Raw genomic sequence first — 15,046 nt, forward strand, 5'->3', positions numbered from 1 at the left:
TGCAGGAACACAAAATGCATATTATTTAACGGCCTTTCCAATAACACCAGTTTTTTAAAGGTTTTTATATATCATAGTTGTAATAAAAGTTTCAAAATCAAAATTTTTGTCAAGTTGTCGAAAAAAATGATAAAAAAGGAGTTGTTTTTATCAAACCACCGGTAGTAGAAAAAAATTAGGATATACATTTTGTAGGGAAACATTTCAAAAACACGCCCTAGAAAAAATGTCGACTTGCGCGGAACAGTTTGTCAGATATAAAAAAAAATGTTAGCATGCACGGTGCTCGTGGCATGCGGTGAAGCCCAACCTCCAATTCAAAATGTGCAATTTCGGGTGGTTTCCTGGAATAAACCTGGCGGTTTGTCATTATCAGAGGCACCAATTTGCCCCCACATAACGTAAAAACATCATGTCAATGGCTGACTTTTCATTTACAGCGAGCACACTATTTGGGACTAGCACGCGATGCGGAAAAAAACATGCATGAAGTTGAAAACGGAACGCCGTGGCTGATGCTTGTTGTCGTTCATGGACAGTTATCTCTCAAAACATAAAGCTGAGCTTTATTATCATCTTCTTACTCACAATTGTAGCCTTGCTCGCAAAAATGAGGTACGATGAGCTAGAATCGTGCCCTGACGATTGAAAATCGTTTGCTAGTTCCCCATTCACGCCCTGATAGCAAAAAACAAGCGCTGGTGCAGAGTAATTACGAGTTGCACGCATTCTTCGTTGGTAGCAGTGACGCGCGATAACCACGCCCCTTTTCCACACCCAGGTGATTCAAAAGCGTGTCAAAAATCACGTTTCCGTAGCAAAAATGAAAACAAAACTGATTTTGAAAGGTCATTTTCTGATCTAACTCCGAACAGCTTTACTTGTTCGAGAAATGCCTGGAACGCTATGAAAAGGCGCTCCCAAAAGTATCAATCAAATTCATCGATTTTGATAGGCGCGGAAAGCCTGAAAGCAAGCTTCGGGTACTTAAACGAGCCATGAAGACAAAACACGTTTGGTTAATTCAACAGACTGTGTCGTTAGAATCATACTGACACCACTTTTATCGTAAACTTTGCTCAAATAAGCTATATAATCAGGAAAAAAGGGGACGGCCATGCGACCCACTCGCTCATTTCCTGCAACAGAACCTATGATGTCATACCAGCCAGCTCTGCGATTGGCGGAGGCCGGCAAAGGAAACGCAAATTAGGCAGAGCTTATAAGCTTGCCGAATGAGCTATTTGCGCTTAAATTTTGGCACATTCTTTTTAAAGCTGTAAGAATGGCGGCACAAACAGTGGGCGTTACGAAAGCACACGTAAACATAGAAGTACCGATGCGTACTGCTGTTGGTACTGCGCGCACTATGCTTGGTTTAGCTGCACAGGTCTGCGGCGCTTTAGGGTAGTCTCAGATGACACTGGCTGATTGACGAAGCAACAGTGTCTTATGTGACCCTATTTGTCGAGTGGGCACTATGTTTCCCGAAACGATTATTTTTTACCTGAACAAAAACAAGCCAGGTTCAGATACGGTCAAAAACAAACCAGAGGCAGAAAACTGCTTGCCACGGTATGATGGCGCCATCTAGGCTCACTAAGGGTAAACAAGGCTTCCCAATCGGCTGCCGAACGGTCAGTTCCTGTGATGTCATTGCAGACCACGAAAACACACGATTTAGCAGGGAAATCGAAATTTTAACTTAAATTTATTAATTTCTCAGTTAATAAAGCATCGTTTGCATCAGTACAAGCGCTGGGGGCACTGTAGAACACGAAATCTTTCGAATAAAACAAACTCGTATTGTGTCTTCGTGGCTCCTTTAAAATCTCGAGTCCACTCTTTGGAAATGGGCCCCTTTTGTGTGTGTGTGCAGTACATCCAGATGGTGATGTTGAAGTCAGCAGAAAACAGTGCAGTGAAACCAGCATTAATGTGGTTGCATTTTCTTTCTTGCAGTGAAATACGTGCTTCCATGCTGTGAAAGATGGTGTCTCTTTCTACGATCTCGAAAAAATGTTCTCGTCCTTGAAAGTCCTTAAAAACCTGTGAATTTTTTTCTTCATGGTCGCTACGAACCCTGTGAGGGAAAACTGATCTTGAACTGAAATGCAATTAGTAAAGTTGTTATGAATCATAAATTAGAGGACATTTGTAGTTTTACGTTCAGGTTGTACACAAATTTTGTTTTTGTGTAATGCAGTTGTCCTTAAATTAAGGTTTCTAACATGAACCTTGTCGGCTTTTGAAACAAAACGCAGTGATGGTACCTCTGAACGACACACAACTCGAGGATTGCCATAAAATTAACATCAGTCGGTCTTGCAACAGAACTTATGTCCATTTGAATGTCTGGCTGGAAAAGTGGAGAGCAGGAAAACTGGTTCTGCTTTGTTGCGACTTGTGCTGCAACACAGTTGATGATGATGATAGTCTTATTGCTATCCTTGAGCTGTGCACAGTTCACTGATGCCATCTTCAGTAGCATCTCTGCAGCAGTTTATTTTGCAAAAGCTGTGACAAAAATTAAATCTAGATATCTGTAAATTCGAAAATACATTGTTTTGCACAAACGATTTATATCTAATGTAAAGTAAGAAAAACTAAATTTCGTGATGAAAATTCGGGGACATATGGAGTTACTGACCTAAGGCCCTGATGTGGTGAGTTATTCAAGTTACTAAAAGACCTCAAAGATCACCCACCCCCTAAGATCGCGCTAGCTGGGACGCCTGCGAATGCTCGGAGAGCTCCCTCCGCAACACGTCCCCTGGCCGCGAACACCGCCGACGCCTCCGTTTTCAACAAGAGACGCTACCTGTCCGGCTTTCTCCACAGTTTGGGTTGGCGGTGCGGCCACAGTGTATCGCACCTGACCTGAAAGTCCGACCCTCCTGTATTTTTTCACTTGAAACCTCTGTACTTTGGGTGGGTGTTCTTTCGGAACTTTACGGTAGGCGGGGGAAAAGAATTGCCTTCTATGCAAATAATTACAATCGCTTTGTTGCATGTGTAGTGGTGTTCCCTTGCAGATATATTATGCCCTCCACTATCTTTCCACCATTGTGTAGGAAGAAGAGAAGGCTGATGCTCTTGCACGTCTACAGGAGCTTCAGCGTCTGCTCCAAGATCGCAACGAGAAGATCGCCGAGCTCCAGCAGCATATTCTCGATGTAGAAGCAGGTGAGCTGAGAGTTTAGAGAAGGCCGTAGACCAGGTTATTGCATCTTTGTTTAGGTCCCCGTCAAAGCGGGCGCAAAATTGGCGGTGAAAAAAAAAAAGGCACGTTCAACGAGTCTTGAGAGTGGCTGATATTAATTTTTACTTGCACATCAGTTTACCCACCATCATCACCCGCAATAAAGAATTGATTTCGTTCTTTCTTAAGTATTTTCCTGTTTCTTGGGGCAGCACAAATACGCCGAGGGTCACCATTTGTGTGGTACGGTTCAGTAGGATCTGTAAAGAGCAGTCGTCAGTGTGATAAAACGATCCCTTGCCATGTATTTTCGTCTTTTTTTTTTTCTTCTCGGCGTGCTCATGTGCAAGCGTTTCCAACCCATTTCCAGACAAGCGCATAAAGCGCTTTGCGTCGCACGTGAATGACCTTTTCGAGGCCAAGATCGTTGCCTCATGCAGCTTCAAAAAGGTGAGCCTGGGCTTCTGTTCATGCTTTGTAACCTTCGAATGCAGTTGCCCTTGTCTGTCTCACTGAGAACATTGCATGCCTCGAGCAGATGCCCGATACATTTCTGTAATCTTAACCAAATGCACTCTGCATTGGTAGATGCCGTGTTTTCACATTTATTGTTACAGCGAAAGCAATTTCTGGGAGATCTTCACACCAAAAAAATCTGTGCAACAAAATGATCTCCCCAGCTCAAATCTCTAATTTCACTGTTCTCACCCTCAAGGAATCGCACCACACTTGTCCACAGAAAGTAAAACCGGATTAAGCTGGGTATGTCAGCAATGCCTGTGATTGTATCTTCAGTACTTCCAAACTGATTATTGTAACTGTAGCTGATTATTTTAAGTTTGAGATTTCGTTGATTGGGTCTGTATTTAAACACATTAGTATTATGTTTACCTAACAGAAGTGTTGGATTGCTGGCCAAAGACGAAGTTAGATTTCATTCCACAAGCCATTTCAACGCATGGTATAAAAATATCTCCGTCACTGCGTGGGAGGAGATCTTTCTAGGTCAGACTTGCGCTGCCTAGCCGTCCTAGTCAAAATCACTGTGCCCAAGCTCGTTTCTGATTGCTTGATGCAACCGCACAGTAGGGCAGGTATTGTAAGAGCTCCTTGATGGTGCACCTGTCCATGCCTGATGGTGGATAAAAAGGTATCGGCACAATCCTAGCTTCCCCGCTGTGCAGGTGGTGTTAACTCTTTCACGACGGCACCATAGGCAATCGGAAGCCGGCGTCTGATGATTTTAAATCTCCCGCAAAATCTGAAACCCGCGCTCCACAGACAACTATCGCCATCTGGTGTGTTCATTGGCATCTTCTCTTTCGATTTCGGTTTCGTTTGTTTATGTGTCTCGTGTTGTGGCGGCGTAGCAAGAGAAATTTGAATCGAAGGGGGAGGGGAGGAGGAGGAAAAATGGCGTCGGGTTCGCACCGCGCTCCGCACGATCGGACTGCTGTAGCAAGCACTTCGGCAGCTCCTGCTGTCGATTTTTCTGATTCCAGCAGCAGTGAGGGGTCAAGCAATGATGTGGGATCTTCAGATTTTAGTTAGGACGACGAAGCTCCGGTTCAGGTGCCTCGCACTTCAACAAGCGCTGGCAGGTAATTTCGTTGTAACTCCGCGCTGTATTTATAAACAAAACGTGCTTCTTATCTGATTACTGTGGTTTTGATTTTGTGTTTAGGGTCTCGACAACATACGGCCTGGATATTTTGCCAAATGCACCGCGCCATATCGCGCTATCACCTTCAAGATAACCTGGCGCTCGTGTCAGATTAGCGCTGCAGCGTTCAGGAGCGACGCTTGTCGAGAGCGCTGGATTTTTTTTTCTTGTTTTTTTACCACCGAACTGATAAAGATTTTGTGCGAGGACACAAAATAGTATACCGTAATTACCCGATTCTAACGCGCACCCAATTTTCCTGACAAAAAACCGAAAAAACTTGCACCTCCGATTGTAACGCACACGGAACTGTGTGAGCAAGAAAAACGAATGCAAGAGAATCGGGTGATTTATTTCCCGAAGTAATCTCACTCATCTGTCCCCTCGTCGCTCTGCGCTGACCACAACATCTCGTCCTCGGTGCCGTCAAGTACGTTCGCGATGCCACACTTCTGAGCTAACGTTCAACCATGGTCGATGGGATCGTGGCCCACGCCTCACACGCCCATCCCGCGAGCTTCTCCAGAGGCGCACGCTTCAGCCGACCACTCGTTTTGAACGCGTGAGAGCCGCTGCTGCCATTGCTGTTATCAAGCGCGCAAGTGGAACGATTTGACGATTTGTGTGAACGCCGATAGAAAAGCCTAGGCGCCTATGCTTCCTGCGTCCGAAAAATCGTTGCTAAAAGCTTTAGCGCCATCTTGACATGGTGATGGCGATGGGTGGGACGAAATTTCCGCTGTTTCAGTTTTGGTTTCGTATCCGATTCTAACCCCACATGCAATTTTTCTACCTATTTTTCCGGAAAAAAAGTGCGCGTTAGAATCGGGTAAGTACAGTACTTGGATGCACATTTTACAGAGACTCACTCACCCTGAGTGCCCTCGCGGCGTGGCACCGCCGTCAGTTGCGTTAGGTTGACGGGCCCTCAAAAATCCAAAACTTGGTGTACACTGTTGATTTATATATTGGTTCATAGCCAAGGAACGTAGGAACAATTTGTATATCTTAAAATACCTGAAATAATTTTTAGTCTCTGTAAAAGTGCCAATTTGTGTTTTTCGTATACTTTTCTTGAGGGCTTTTTTCTGATTACTTGACGAATAAACTGTAAGTAATTGTACCTTTAACAAAACTGCTGCTTTGTGTTTGGAAGAGCAATCTATAAGCTACAATTTCATGCATAGCAAGGCTACGTGTGTCCAGTAGCTCGAGAAAAAAAACGTTTTTGTGGAAGCACCTAAAATCGGCCGTTTTTCGCCGTAACGAAGGAGTTAAGGGGGCACTGCTCTTGAAACAACAACTTTTAATTTTCAAGCAAACTCTGTGAAGCTTGCCAGGCTTGCTGCTATATCCCCACTGCATCAAATATGCCATTGTTTTTTGAGCCAGTCAATTAGTTTCCAAGATTATTAGAGACAATTGGTCATTTTTGGAGGAACAATGGGCAAGACAGCGTTAGTCATAAAGCTGTAACCTTTACATCTTCCAGTGCCATGAACCCTGGTGAATGCAACAGGACAAGTGGTTTTTTGGTGCACCACTTGGAAGTAATTTTACGGCTCATTAAACTTGGGTGGCACCAGTGGCAAGGAATCGTTCCGAATGCCCCTTTCAAACACCAAAGTTTCATGAGCTGTAAAATTAGTTCCAAGCGGTGCACCAGAAAACCACTTCTCTTGTTGCATTCACCAGGGTTCATAGCACTGGAACATGTAAAGGTTACACTTTTATGACTAATTGTCTCTAATTATCTTAGGAACAAATTGACTGGCTCAAAAAAAAAGGTGGCATAGTTGAAATTAGTGGGGAAATAGCAGCAAGCCTGGCAAGTTTCACGCAGTTTGCTTTCATTGAAAATGAGCAGTTTTGAGGTTGCTGTGAACTGCGCTTGCTCCTCCCGCCCTGGCGCATGCACAGTCGGTGGAAAAAGACTTAGAGGCCTACCTGGCAGCATCCAAGCTGGAGGAGAACGCACGAGCCCTGGCGGAGCAGCAGGCCCTGGTGGAAGAGCTGCAGGGCAAGGTGCAGCGCACCGAGCGGGCCTACCAGCTGCAGTTGGCCCAGGCTGAAACACGTTACCAGGAGGAGGTCAGTAGCTCTCCTTCCCCGTCGTTGCTGGGTCTAGCCGTTTCTCTGTCCCTTGCCTAAACTTCACGCACCGCGGTGGCTCAGTGGCTAAGGCGTTGCGCTGCTGAGCACGAGGTCGCGGGTTCGATTCGCGGCTGCGGCGGCCGCTTTTTTTTGATGGAGGCGAAAAGCATGAACGCGACCGTGTACGCGATTTTGGCGCACGTTAAAGATCCCCGGTTGGTCAAAATGAATCCGGAGCCCTCCACTCCGGCGTGCCTTATCGCCTGTGTTGCGTCGGCGTGTTAAACCCTGCAATCAATCAATCAAACCAATTGTTTAAACTGCTTCACTGTGCTGAATGAAAAATTGGATGTAACTGGCGATTTAGCATTGGTTCTCATCATCGGTGTGCAAAGGGAAAATGTGACACATTTTAAGCTGTATCACGGCTCAGTTTCTCTTCTTTTTTTTTTTTTCTTTTCCTACGTACTTCTTTTGCTGCCTTTTTTTTTTTTCCTATTACATAACTACAATAGTTCTCAATATTAGGTTTCAACATCCTCTATGTGAGGCGCTGAATTCTGCTGTGCGTACTGTGATTGTCGTGTAGTATGCGCTAAATGTGCTTTCGCCTATGGCATCCTGTGTCATGCGGTGCCTTTGGACACTGGGTGCAGCATCAAAATGTGTTGCAAGGTTCCACTGGCACAATGAGGTGCCCCCTGTTCTTGCATGTGTGTGCAGCAGTGCTGTACGGCAGTGTAATTTCGTTTCTGACTGGAGTGTTGTGTTGTCGCCACCTGTGCAGAAGCTGTGCCTTTTAAAGCACACTGCACACGGGGCGATGTTGAACCCCGACCTGGACAACTCTGTACTCAAGCAGCTTCAAAAGGAGGCAAGTTCTCTTTTTTCATGTGTACACCATTTGCTTTTTTGGCGTAGTAGAAAACGTTCATATCAGTGGGGACTGGTAAAGGGGAGGTGGAGGGGATATACAATCTACCGTATTTACTCGCGTAATGAACCCCCCCCCCCCCCCCACTTTTCTTCTTGAGAATTTACTTTTTTGTCACTTTGAACAGACAATGCAGAGAGAATGTGCTTTTATCTCAGCATGGTTGCTGATGCCGTAAACTATCGCAGCAACTTGATGTCACGCTACAGTACGGGCAGAAATACTAAAAGCGCATTCGAACAAAAAGAAATCTCAATGGTAGCCGGAGACGTGAGCGCAAAGGCCGTGGCTCACAATTTAAAAATTGTGCGCTTGCGTAGCGCCACCTGCTGAACACAAAACGGACCTTCTTGCGCCATGAAAACATTGTGGTGTGCAAATAAAGCACAAAACGTACTCCGCACTCCTTCCCTGCTCTTTGCTCTAGCAGCTGGTTCTGGCGGCGTGCAAACAAAGCACTAAGCATACTCCGCACTCCTCTGCTCTTGCTGTTCTGCGATGCCTCCATTACGCTCCGTGATTTTACTGTTCAGCTGTGTTCCTACCTTTTTTTTTTGTGCTCCTGGAGCGTGCCGTACAATGGGCTAGTACGTGAGCTACACAGGCGGTTTTAAACTGAAGGTAGTGGAGCATGCGTTGACGCACATGGAAACCGCGTGGCTGGGTGGCACTTCAATGTTGACCTGCGTGCGAGACATTTTTGGGCAATGAACAGGGATCCCTGTGTGCTTCGTGGCCTCAAAGAAGAGAAGTTTCCCAGTGTGGGAAAAAAAAAGTTTTAGCGTGCCCTGAAGGCGCGGAAGATTGTGCTCTGCGCGCCGACAACGAATGTGAAGCCCTAAGCGACTTGAGTGAGGACAGCTCCACGGCGAGTAGGGGGCCACTAGCATGTTGGAAATAAAAAAGAAATTTAATTACCTACATGTTTTTACAAAAATGGTAAGGCTCTGATAGCGCCTTCTCTTAGCAGCTTTATTGTATGAAATTTCAACTTTTAAAAATCTGTTGAAATTTTTTCCCGCATAATGAATCTTTTCCCCAAATTCATGCCAAATTTTCTTGAAAAAGTGGGTTCATTACGTGAGTAAACACGGTAGTCTACTTGTAACAATATTCTAGTGCGAAGGAAATACTGTTGCTATAACCGATGATAGGTATAAGCAGCTTGTGAAAAAAAAAAAATTATTTGCATGCAAGCATAGTCGTACTACAGTTAAACTTCAATGTAACGAAGTCGTACTTGTGGGCAGAAATTTCGTTAAATCGGGAATTTCGTAAAATCGAGGTTTTGATTTTACAGTTCATTTAACCAGTTATTGACGTTTCAAAGCCTTGCCCATCGCCCAGAAACAACTGCTATGTAGTTACCTCTCGACTTAAAGCGAAATTTGTACTAAAACTGGCCGCGAAAATTGTGTGAATTAAGAGTTTCAACACTTAGGCTATGTAATTCGGATACCCGACGGTAGTTCATGTGTCGTCGTAAAACCGGTACTTTTTCTGCAACGCCCCATTAAATGTGATGGCAAACTAGGTTTCCACTTTTTATTTTTTTTTCATTTCAGTCAGTACTAAACGCTGCTGTTAGTCAATTGAACCCGCGTCCATGCCCCATGAACTTCACCCCGGCGAGGTGCTGGTTCGAAGTTACGCCTCTTTTCGTCCGTTCAGTGGTAGGCTTAGGCGTGGCGTTGAGGGGTGCGGCGGGCCAACAGCGGAAGGGTGCTATGAAACTTTCTAAAGACTTTTTTCATGTACAAAAACTCTGCAGTATGGGCGCGTGATGCAACCACGACACTCGAGATAAAGCCATGATTGAGAGTACACGGACCGCTTCACTGTGTGGAGCAGCGCTTACGTGCTCCCGCTAAAGCGGAAAGCTTACATTAAGTATCTTCTGGCAAATTTCGATTAAGCAATTACTTTTATGCCGCTGAGCCCTAAAGAAACCGATTTCTCCGCACCACAGCTGTCTAATCAACACGGGTGAAACGAAGACGACCACGTTCAAAGAGAGCAATTTATTGCCACCAGCACTTGATGTTTAAGCCGTAGTGAAGAAGTCCGTAAGCAGTGCTTAGCGTTTCTTGACGTCGTATGCTGACAGTGCTAACAAGGCTTGCTCTCACACATTCGCCTGCGCCTGCGTGCCTCCGCAGAACGTCGATGGCATCCATCACTTCGGTGGCCGTCGGTCTACCGTCGGTTTTACCGACACTTCCTCAGGCTCTTGTTCGGAACACTTTTTTTTCTCTTGGAGTGCTCACGCTGCTTACAAGACTCACCTAATGATGCACGAACAAAATATTAATGTGGTTATCGGCGAGCACAACCTAGAGCAGCAGCACCATGAGGAAGGACACGTAGAAATAAAGCTTGAAGTAGGCTTCGGCAGCCTAAGCATAGAGGGTGCTGGCGTAGGCAATGACGGAGACGTCAAAATGGTGGCTGCACTATTCAACCGTCTATGACCACTAGCGGTTTCAGCAGCTTCTTTCATCGCTTTGAATTGTTGTCAACTGCAGATTTCACCGCTTTTCTTTCATTTTAGCCGTTTAAGAGTTAATGCGAGTACTGAATGGTTTCAATGTAGGCTCTGAGAGGCAAAATAAAACGTGCCTCGACCGGAATTTCGTTTTTTCTTTCTTGCCATGACTTCGTTAAATCGGAAGTGCCGCATAAAATTACTTCGTAAAATTGAGATAAAAATACATGCATTAGCAAAATTTTGATAGAAAACTTGAAAAAATTCATTATATTGCGAATTTCGTTAAATCGAGGTTTGTTATATCGAGGTTCAACTGTACTACCTATTTGCAGAAAAGAAGCCATAGTCGGTCAGCTTTGTTGGCTTCGCGCGAAGCTGGCGCCCATATTTTTCAAGAGCATCCAGGTGTTTCACATAGCCAACTAAAAGGTCCTTGACGAAAGCAAAATCTGAGGGACTGTAACATGCGCTGGGCCTCCTGCGAAGCCACTACCTGCAGCCCTTATCTGTGCAACGATCGCCTTTTGAGTGAGGCACTTGGATGTTTCCAAAACATTGGCCCCAACATCCCATCCACACGAAAACGGAAACACTTGAGAGGCATCCACAGTGATGCTACCGCTGCGCCAATTGCGCCAAACTGCGCCCAAGTGCTCTGGCTGCTACATCCTGCTACATTTCCTCTAAATTTGGCGATTCTGCGCCCGACCTGCGCCCAAGGGTGCACGCCAACTTTCAGAAACGAAACTAACTACTGGAGGTTTCCCACTGAAAGCGACATCGCGGTACACCTGTTTTTAGGCCGCATTCCGAGCCAAGCCAAGGCAAACTGGCCCTTGTAGCGGTGACGGTAGAGTGCCTGGAATATTTCTGAAATATTCTAGGCACTTTGGTAACGGTGATGATGCGTTTTGCGCATGTAGGCGCACAACGCCAAATCTCCCCCCTTACCAGAGACCTATTGGGTTCGCGAGACCGGTTGCCGCCGTCGCGACTGTCCGCCTCGCGGTCTTCGGGCCGCGATATGCGTCGTGATATCCGTGCCGTACTCGTTAACCTCGGCAACAACGTCAGGCGTCGTGAAATTGCCGTACTCGCTCGCCAACGGGCCCCGACAGCAGCGTACGCGTAGACCGGGTGCCTGCGGAGTTGTGCTGGAAGAAAAGTAGGCAAGAGATGTGGACGCAGGAGTTGTAGTTGCAGTGGAATCTGGGTGATACGAATTTCCGATTAGTCTCGGCGAAATTACACTGTTTGAAATGGGAAAAGTTTCGGCTCCTACTAACAAACCTGCGGTGCCCGGCGGATAATAAGGACGAGTCTGCGAGGCGCCCGACTGCCGAGCGAGCAAGCTATGGCGACGTACGGGCCCTCTGCCCTCTTTGTCACTCTTTCCCCAGGAATGGCCAAGCTGTTTTCTCCTCGCGAAAACGCGCCGTGCACTCCACAGGCACGCTGACGCCGCTGCGAAACCACCCGCACGCTGCGCGGCGCACGGCCGGCCGCGGCAACATGGCGGTGGCTTCGGTCACGAAGTGGTGCGGGACGCTCAAGAGACCGCTTCTAACCGCTCTTTAAAATGCCGCTCAAAGCACACACGAAGTTCCTTGTGCGGTAAATGAGCTAACAATGTGAAGGAAAACCGTGCTATAAAACAACATCCGCGCCGCTAGTGAAACCGCCCATGAAATATCTGTCGGGGTGCTAAGCCTAAACATCTCCGGCGGAGCCAGCCGGCTGTCTCAAGCACTTCGTAACTGACGCCGTGAGGCGCACGCCTTCCCATTGGCGCAGTCGTCAGGCTCCTCCCACTGCCATGCTCGTCCGCGGGCGCCGAATCGCCGACGTGGGCGTGAGCGCGCACAACGCCGACGCGCACGAATCGCGTGCAAAAACGCCCCTGCAGTATAGAGGCTACAAGGTTACCTGCAGTGAGTGAGCTTTGGCACCGTGAGTGGAGATGAAAGTCCAGAAAGGACCGCTCGGCGACATGGAGATTAAAAAAAGTCAGAAAAACGTCACGGATTTCGTCACGCTGAAGTAAGAAAAGAAATAATCGAAAATTTGTTTTAGTGCGTAGTTTTTTGGTCTGTGTTGTTCACACGAATTTCGGATGATACGAACATTTTTCGCGGTGCCACGAGATTCATATCATCGAGATTTTACTGTAAACAGATGAGAATTTACAAAGTGCAGGGGGGAGAAAATAGTATGCAAGGGCAGGAAACGGTGACATAGTTCGGGCCGCGCGCCGGTGAGTGAGTACGGCAATTTTACGACGCCTGAATTTGTTTCAGAGCTTAACGAGTACAGCAGGCATATGACGGCGCCCGTCTTAGATTTCACGTAGAGTTCATAGAGGCATAGAATTAACATATGGGGAAATCGAAGGTGAAATGCGCGCATGTGGCCTCGCAGGGAATTAACATAGTCTTGGGGTAGGAGGGGGGTGGACTAATGGGCTACCTTGTCATTAACGGAGGCGCTTTGGTTGCTTGCGGCAAACGTGTCGTAAAGGGGCAGAGTTCAGCCTGGTGCTGCATGTTGGTTGCCAGATATGGCTGCCCGCTCAATAGCACTGCTATTGGTGGCTTGTCGTTTTAGACCCTTACAGTGGCAGCGCTGACGCTGCTAAATAGTGATGCATGTGCAACATGAGGAGGAGCGTGATGTTCAATTATGCAGTCAAAGCCGTGGCGCTACTGACGTTATTGGTCAGTGCTCCCACGATAGCCTTCCAATAGTGCTTGATTTTACATAGCATGTTTGTTGTGACGAGCAATTTTTAGTTTGTTCATATTAAATCTGCTATTGTGTAAAAATGAGAGCTTGTTTTTTTTTTAATTTTTGTTGTGCAGGCCGCTGCACAAAGTTCAATGCAGAAAAATGGGGACAAAATATTAATGTTCTGGGTTCTTTTCATTTTTATTATCGTTGTAGGGCGTGCTTTTAGCGATTATCTATCAAGAATGCAATACGCGTCTTAAAATTGCTTCTATCAACACCTGCTCCGAAAGCTGGTTTTGCTTCTCCGAAACGCATTTTTGCCTGCTCCAAAAGCTGCTCCAAAGCGGCCTAAGCCGGTAGCATCACTGCATCCAGTCACTCAATGTTGTGCGCACACAACAGGCAAATTTTCGAGCGAGCGGTTCGAGGTTGCACGGAGATGAGGCCCAAGTGGTGGCACTGGGAGGGGGTTTGGGAAGAAAAGTACTCTTCTCCTCTCCCTTCCTCATAAGCGGCACAGTCGACTCATTTTCCGATAAGTGGAAGGGGTGCGAGGCATAGGGCGGCTCGCGTGGCATGCTGTTGGCACACAGAGCCAGTGGCAGCTCGCATTTTTGGTGGAATCGGGCAACTTTTTCACTTCGGAGCTGCTTGCTTTAACTGGAGTCAATCGTTATATCCAAAAGGATGGCACTGGAGCATTGTAATAACCGGTCTATTTTGGTGTAGAATTCACACAAAAATGGACAGTGCCATAGTTGTTCATCGTCACATCTGATATATTGTTATGAACGCTATCATTATAAGTTCACTTAACTGTAATGCTAGTTTTTCTATTCGAGTTATTTGGGAAATACTAGTTATTCTGTAAAGTAACGATGTTCCGCTTGCTCACCTGTGATGAGTACATTGCGGAATGGCTTATTTAGTGTATTTAAGATGTACTAACATCAGTAACGCATTTTGTAAACCAAACAAACACTTATTGAATAAACTTTGAAACCTTGAACCTTGAAGAAGATCCAAGCCCAACACAGATTGAAGGCGGGCCAGTTGGTACATAACTTATAAAACAGAGCTGTCTGTGTGCCCTTTCTGTAGTCCTGTTTCTAGCGCTGTTTTATAAGTTAATCCAAGCCCACTTTACCCATTTCATTGCTGTGCCTGTTACCCCGTTCATGGAGATAACTGCAAGTGCCCAGCTGCCTCCGACCACAGATGTGGTCCTCACGCTCGTAAAACTGAAACGTGGGTTCTCGTCTGTGGCCTTCCCACACACTGCGCCTCGTAGCCTAGTTGCAGATTTGGCACATTGAGTGCTGCATCAAACGCGTCCCTTTGCCTACCCAGGTCCAGAACATTTCGCAGCTGCAGGTGGTGCACGACGAGCTGCGCCGGAAAACGGAGGAAGTAGAAAGTCTGGAGAGGGTACGAGTCTCGAACATTCTCAGAGCTGTGATCCTTTTATTTTCTCCTTAATCGACATAGCTGTCGTTCAGCCCTGTTAGCAAACGTTCAGTTCCTATTTCGTTGCTGCACTGCATCATCTCTAGTGGATTCCTCTCATCATGCCCTTTCAGGAGCTGGCCTGTGCAGCGATGGCGGGCCGCAAGCCGTTCTTTCCAGATTTGTCTAGCAGAAAGCCCAGGACGAAGCCAAAGAAGGTGAGATTTACTGTTGAGACTACGTGTTGCCCTAAAAGTTCTCTAGACTCAGTGGCTAAGGCGTTGCGCTGCTGAGCACGAGGTCGCGGGTTCGATTCCCGGCTGCGGCGGCCGCTTTTCTGATGGAGGCGAAAAGCAAAAACGCCCGTGTGTACGAGATTTTGGCACACGTTAAAGATCCCTAGGTGGTCAAAATTAATCCGGAGCCCTCCACTACGGCGCGCCTCATCGCCTGCGTTGCGTCGGCGTGTTAAACCCTACAATCAATCAATCA

The 15,046-nt window shown here is 46.6% G+C and overlaps 1 protein-coding gene across 1 annotated transcript in view; it reads left to right on the top strand.

Annotated features, from left to right (window-relative positions):
• The window catches only part of LOC144166164 (chromosome-associated kinesin KIF4A-like), a 104,141-nt gene that overhangs the window by 74,386 nt on the left and 14,709 nt on the right, over positions 1 to 15,046 (top strand). Inside the window, exons 17-22 of the mRNA XM_077695787.1 lie at positions 3,075 to 3,186; positions 3,573 to 3,652; positions 6,786 to 6,956; positions 7,747 to 7,833; positions 14,459 to 14,536; positions 14,689 to 14,772. Of these exons, the coding sequence (XP_077551913.1) occupies positions 3,075 to 3,186; positions 3,573 to 3,652; positions 6,786 to 6,956; positions 7,747 to 7,833; positions 14,459 to 14,536; positions 14,689 to 14,772 (612 nt within the window). The remainder of the gene's footprint in view (positions 1 to 3,074; positions 3,187 to 3,572; positions 3,653 to 6,785; positions 6,957 to 7,746; positions 7,834 to 14,458; positions 14,537 to 14,688; positions 14,773 to 15,046) is intronic.

Source organism: Haemaphysalis longicornis, unplaced genomic scaffold, assembly GCF_048455015.1.
Source record: "Haemaphysalis longicornis isolate Haplotype H1 unplaced genomic scaffold, Haemaphysalis longicornis Haplotype H1 scaffold_1, whole genome shotgun sequence".
Classification (NCBI taxonomy): Eukaryota; Metazoa; Arthropoda; class Arachnida; order Ixodida; family Ixodidae; genus Haemaphysalis; species Haemaphysalis longicornis.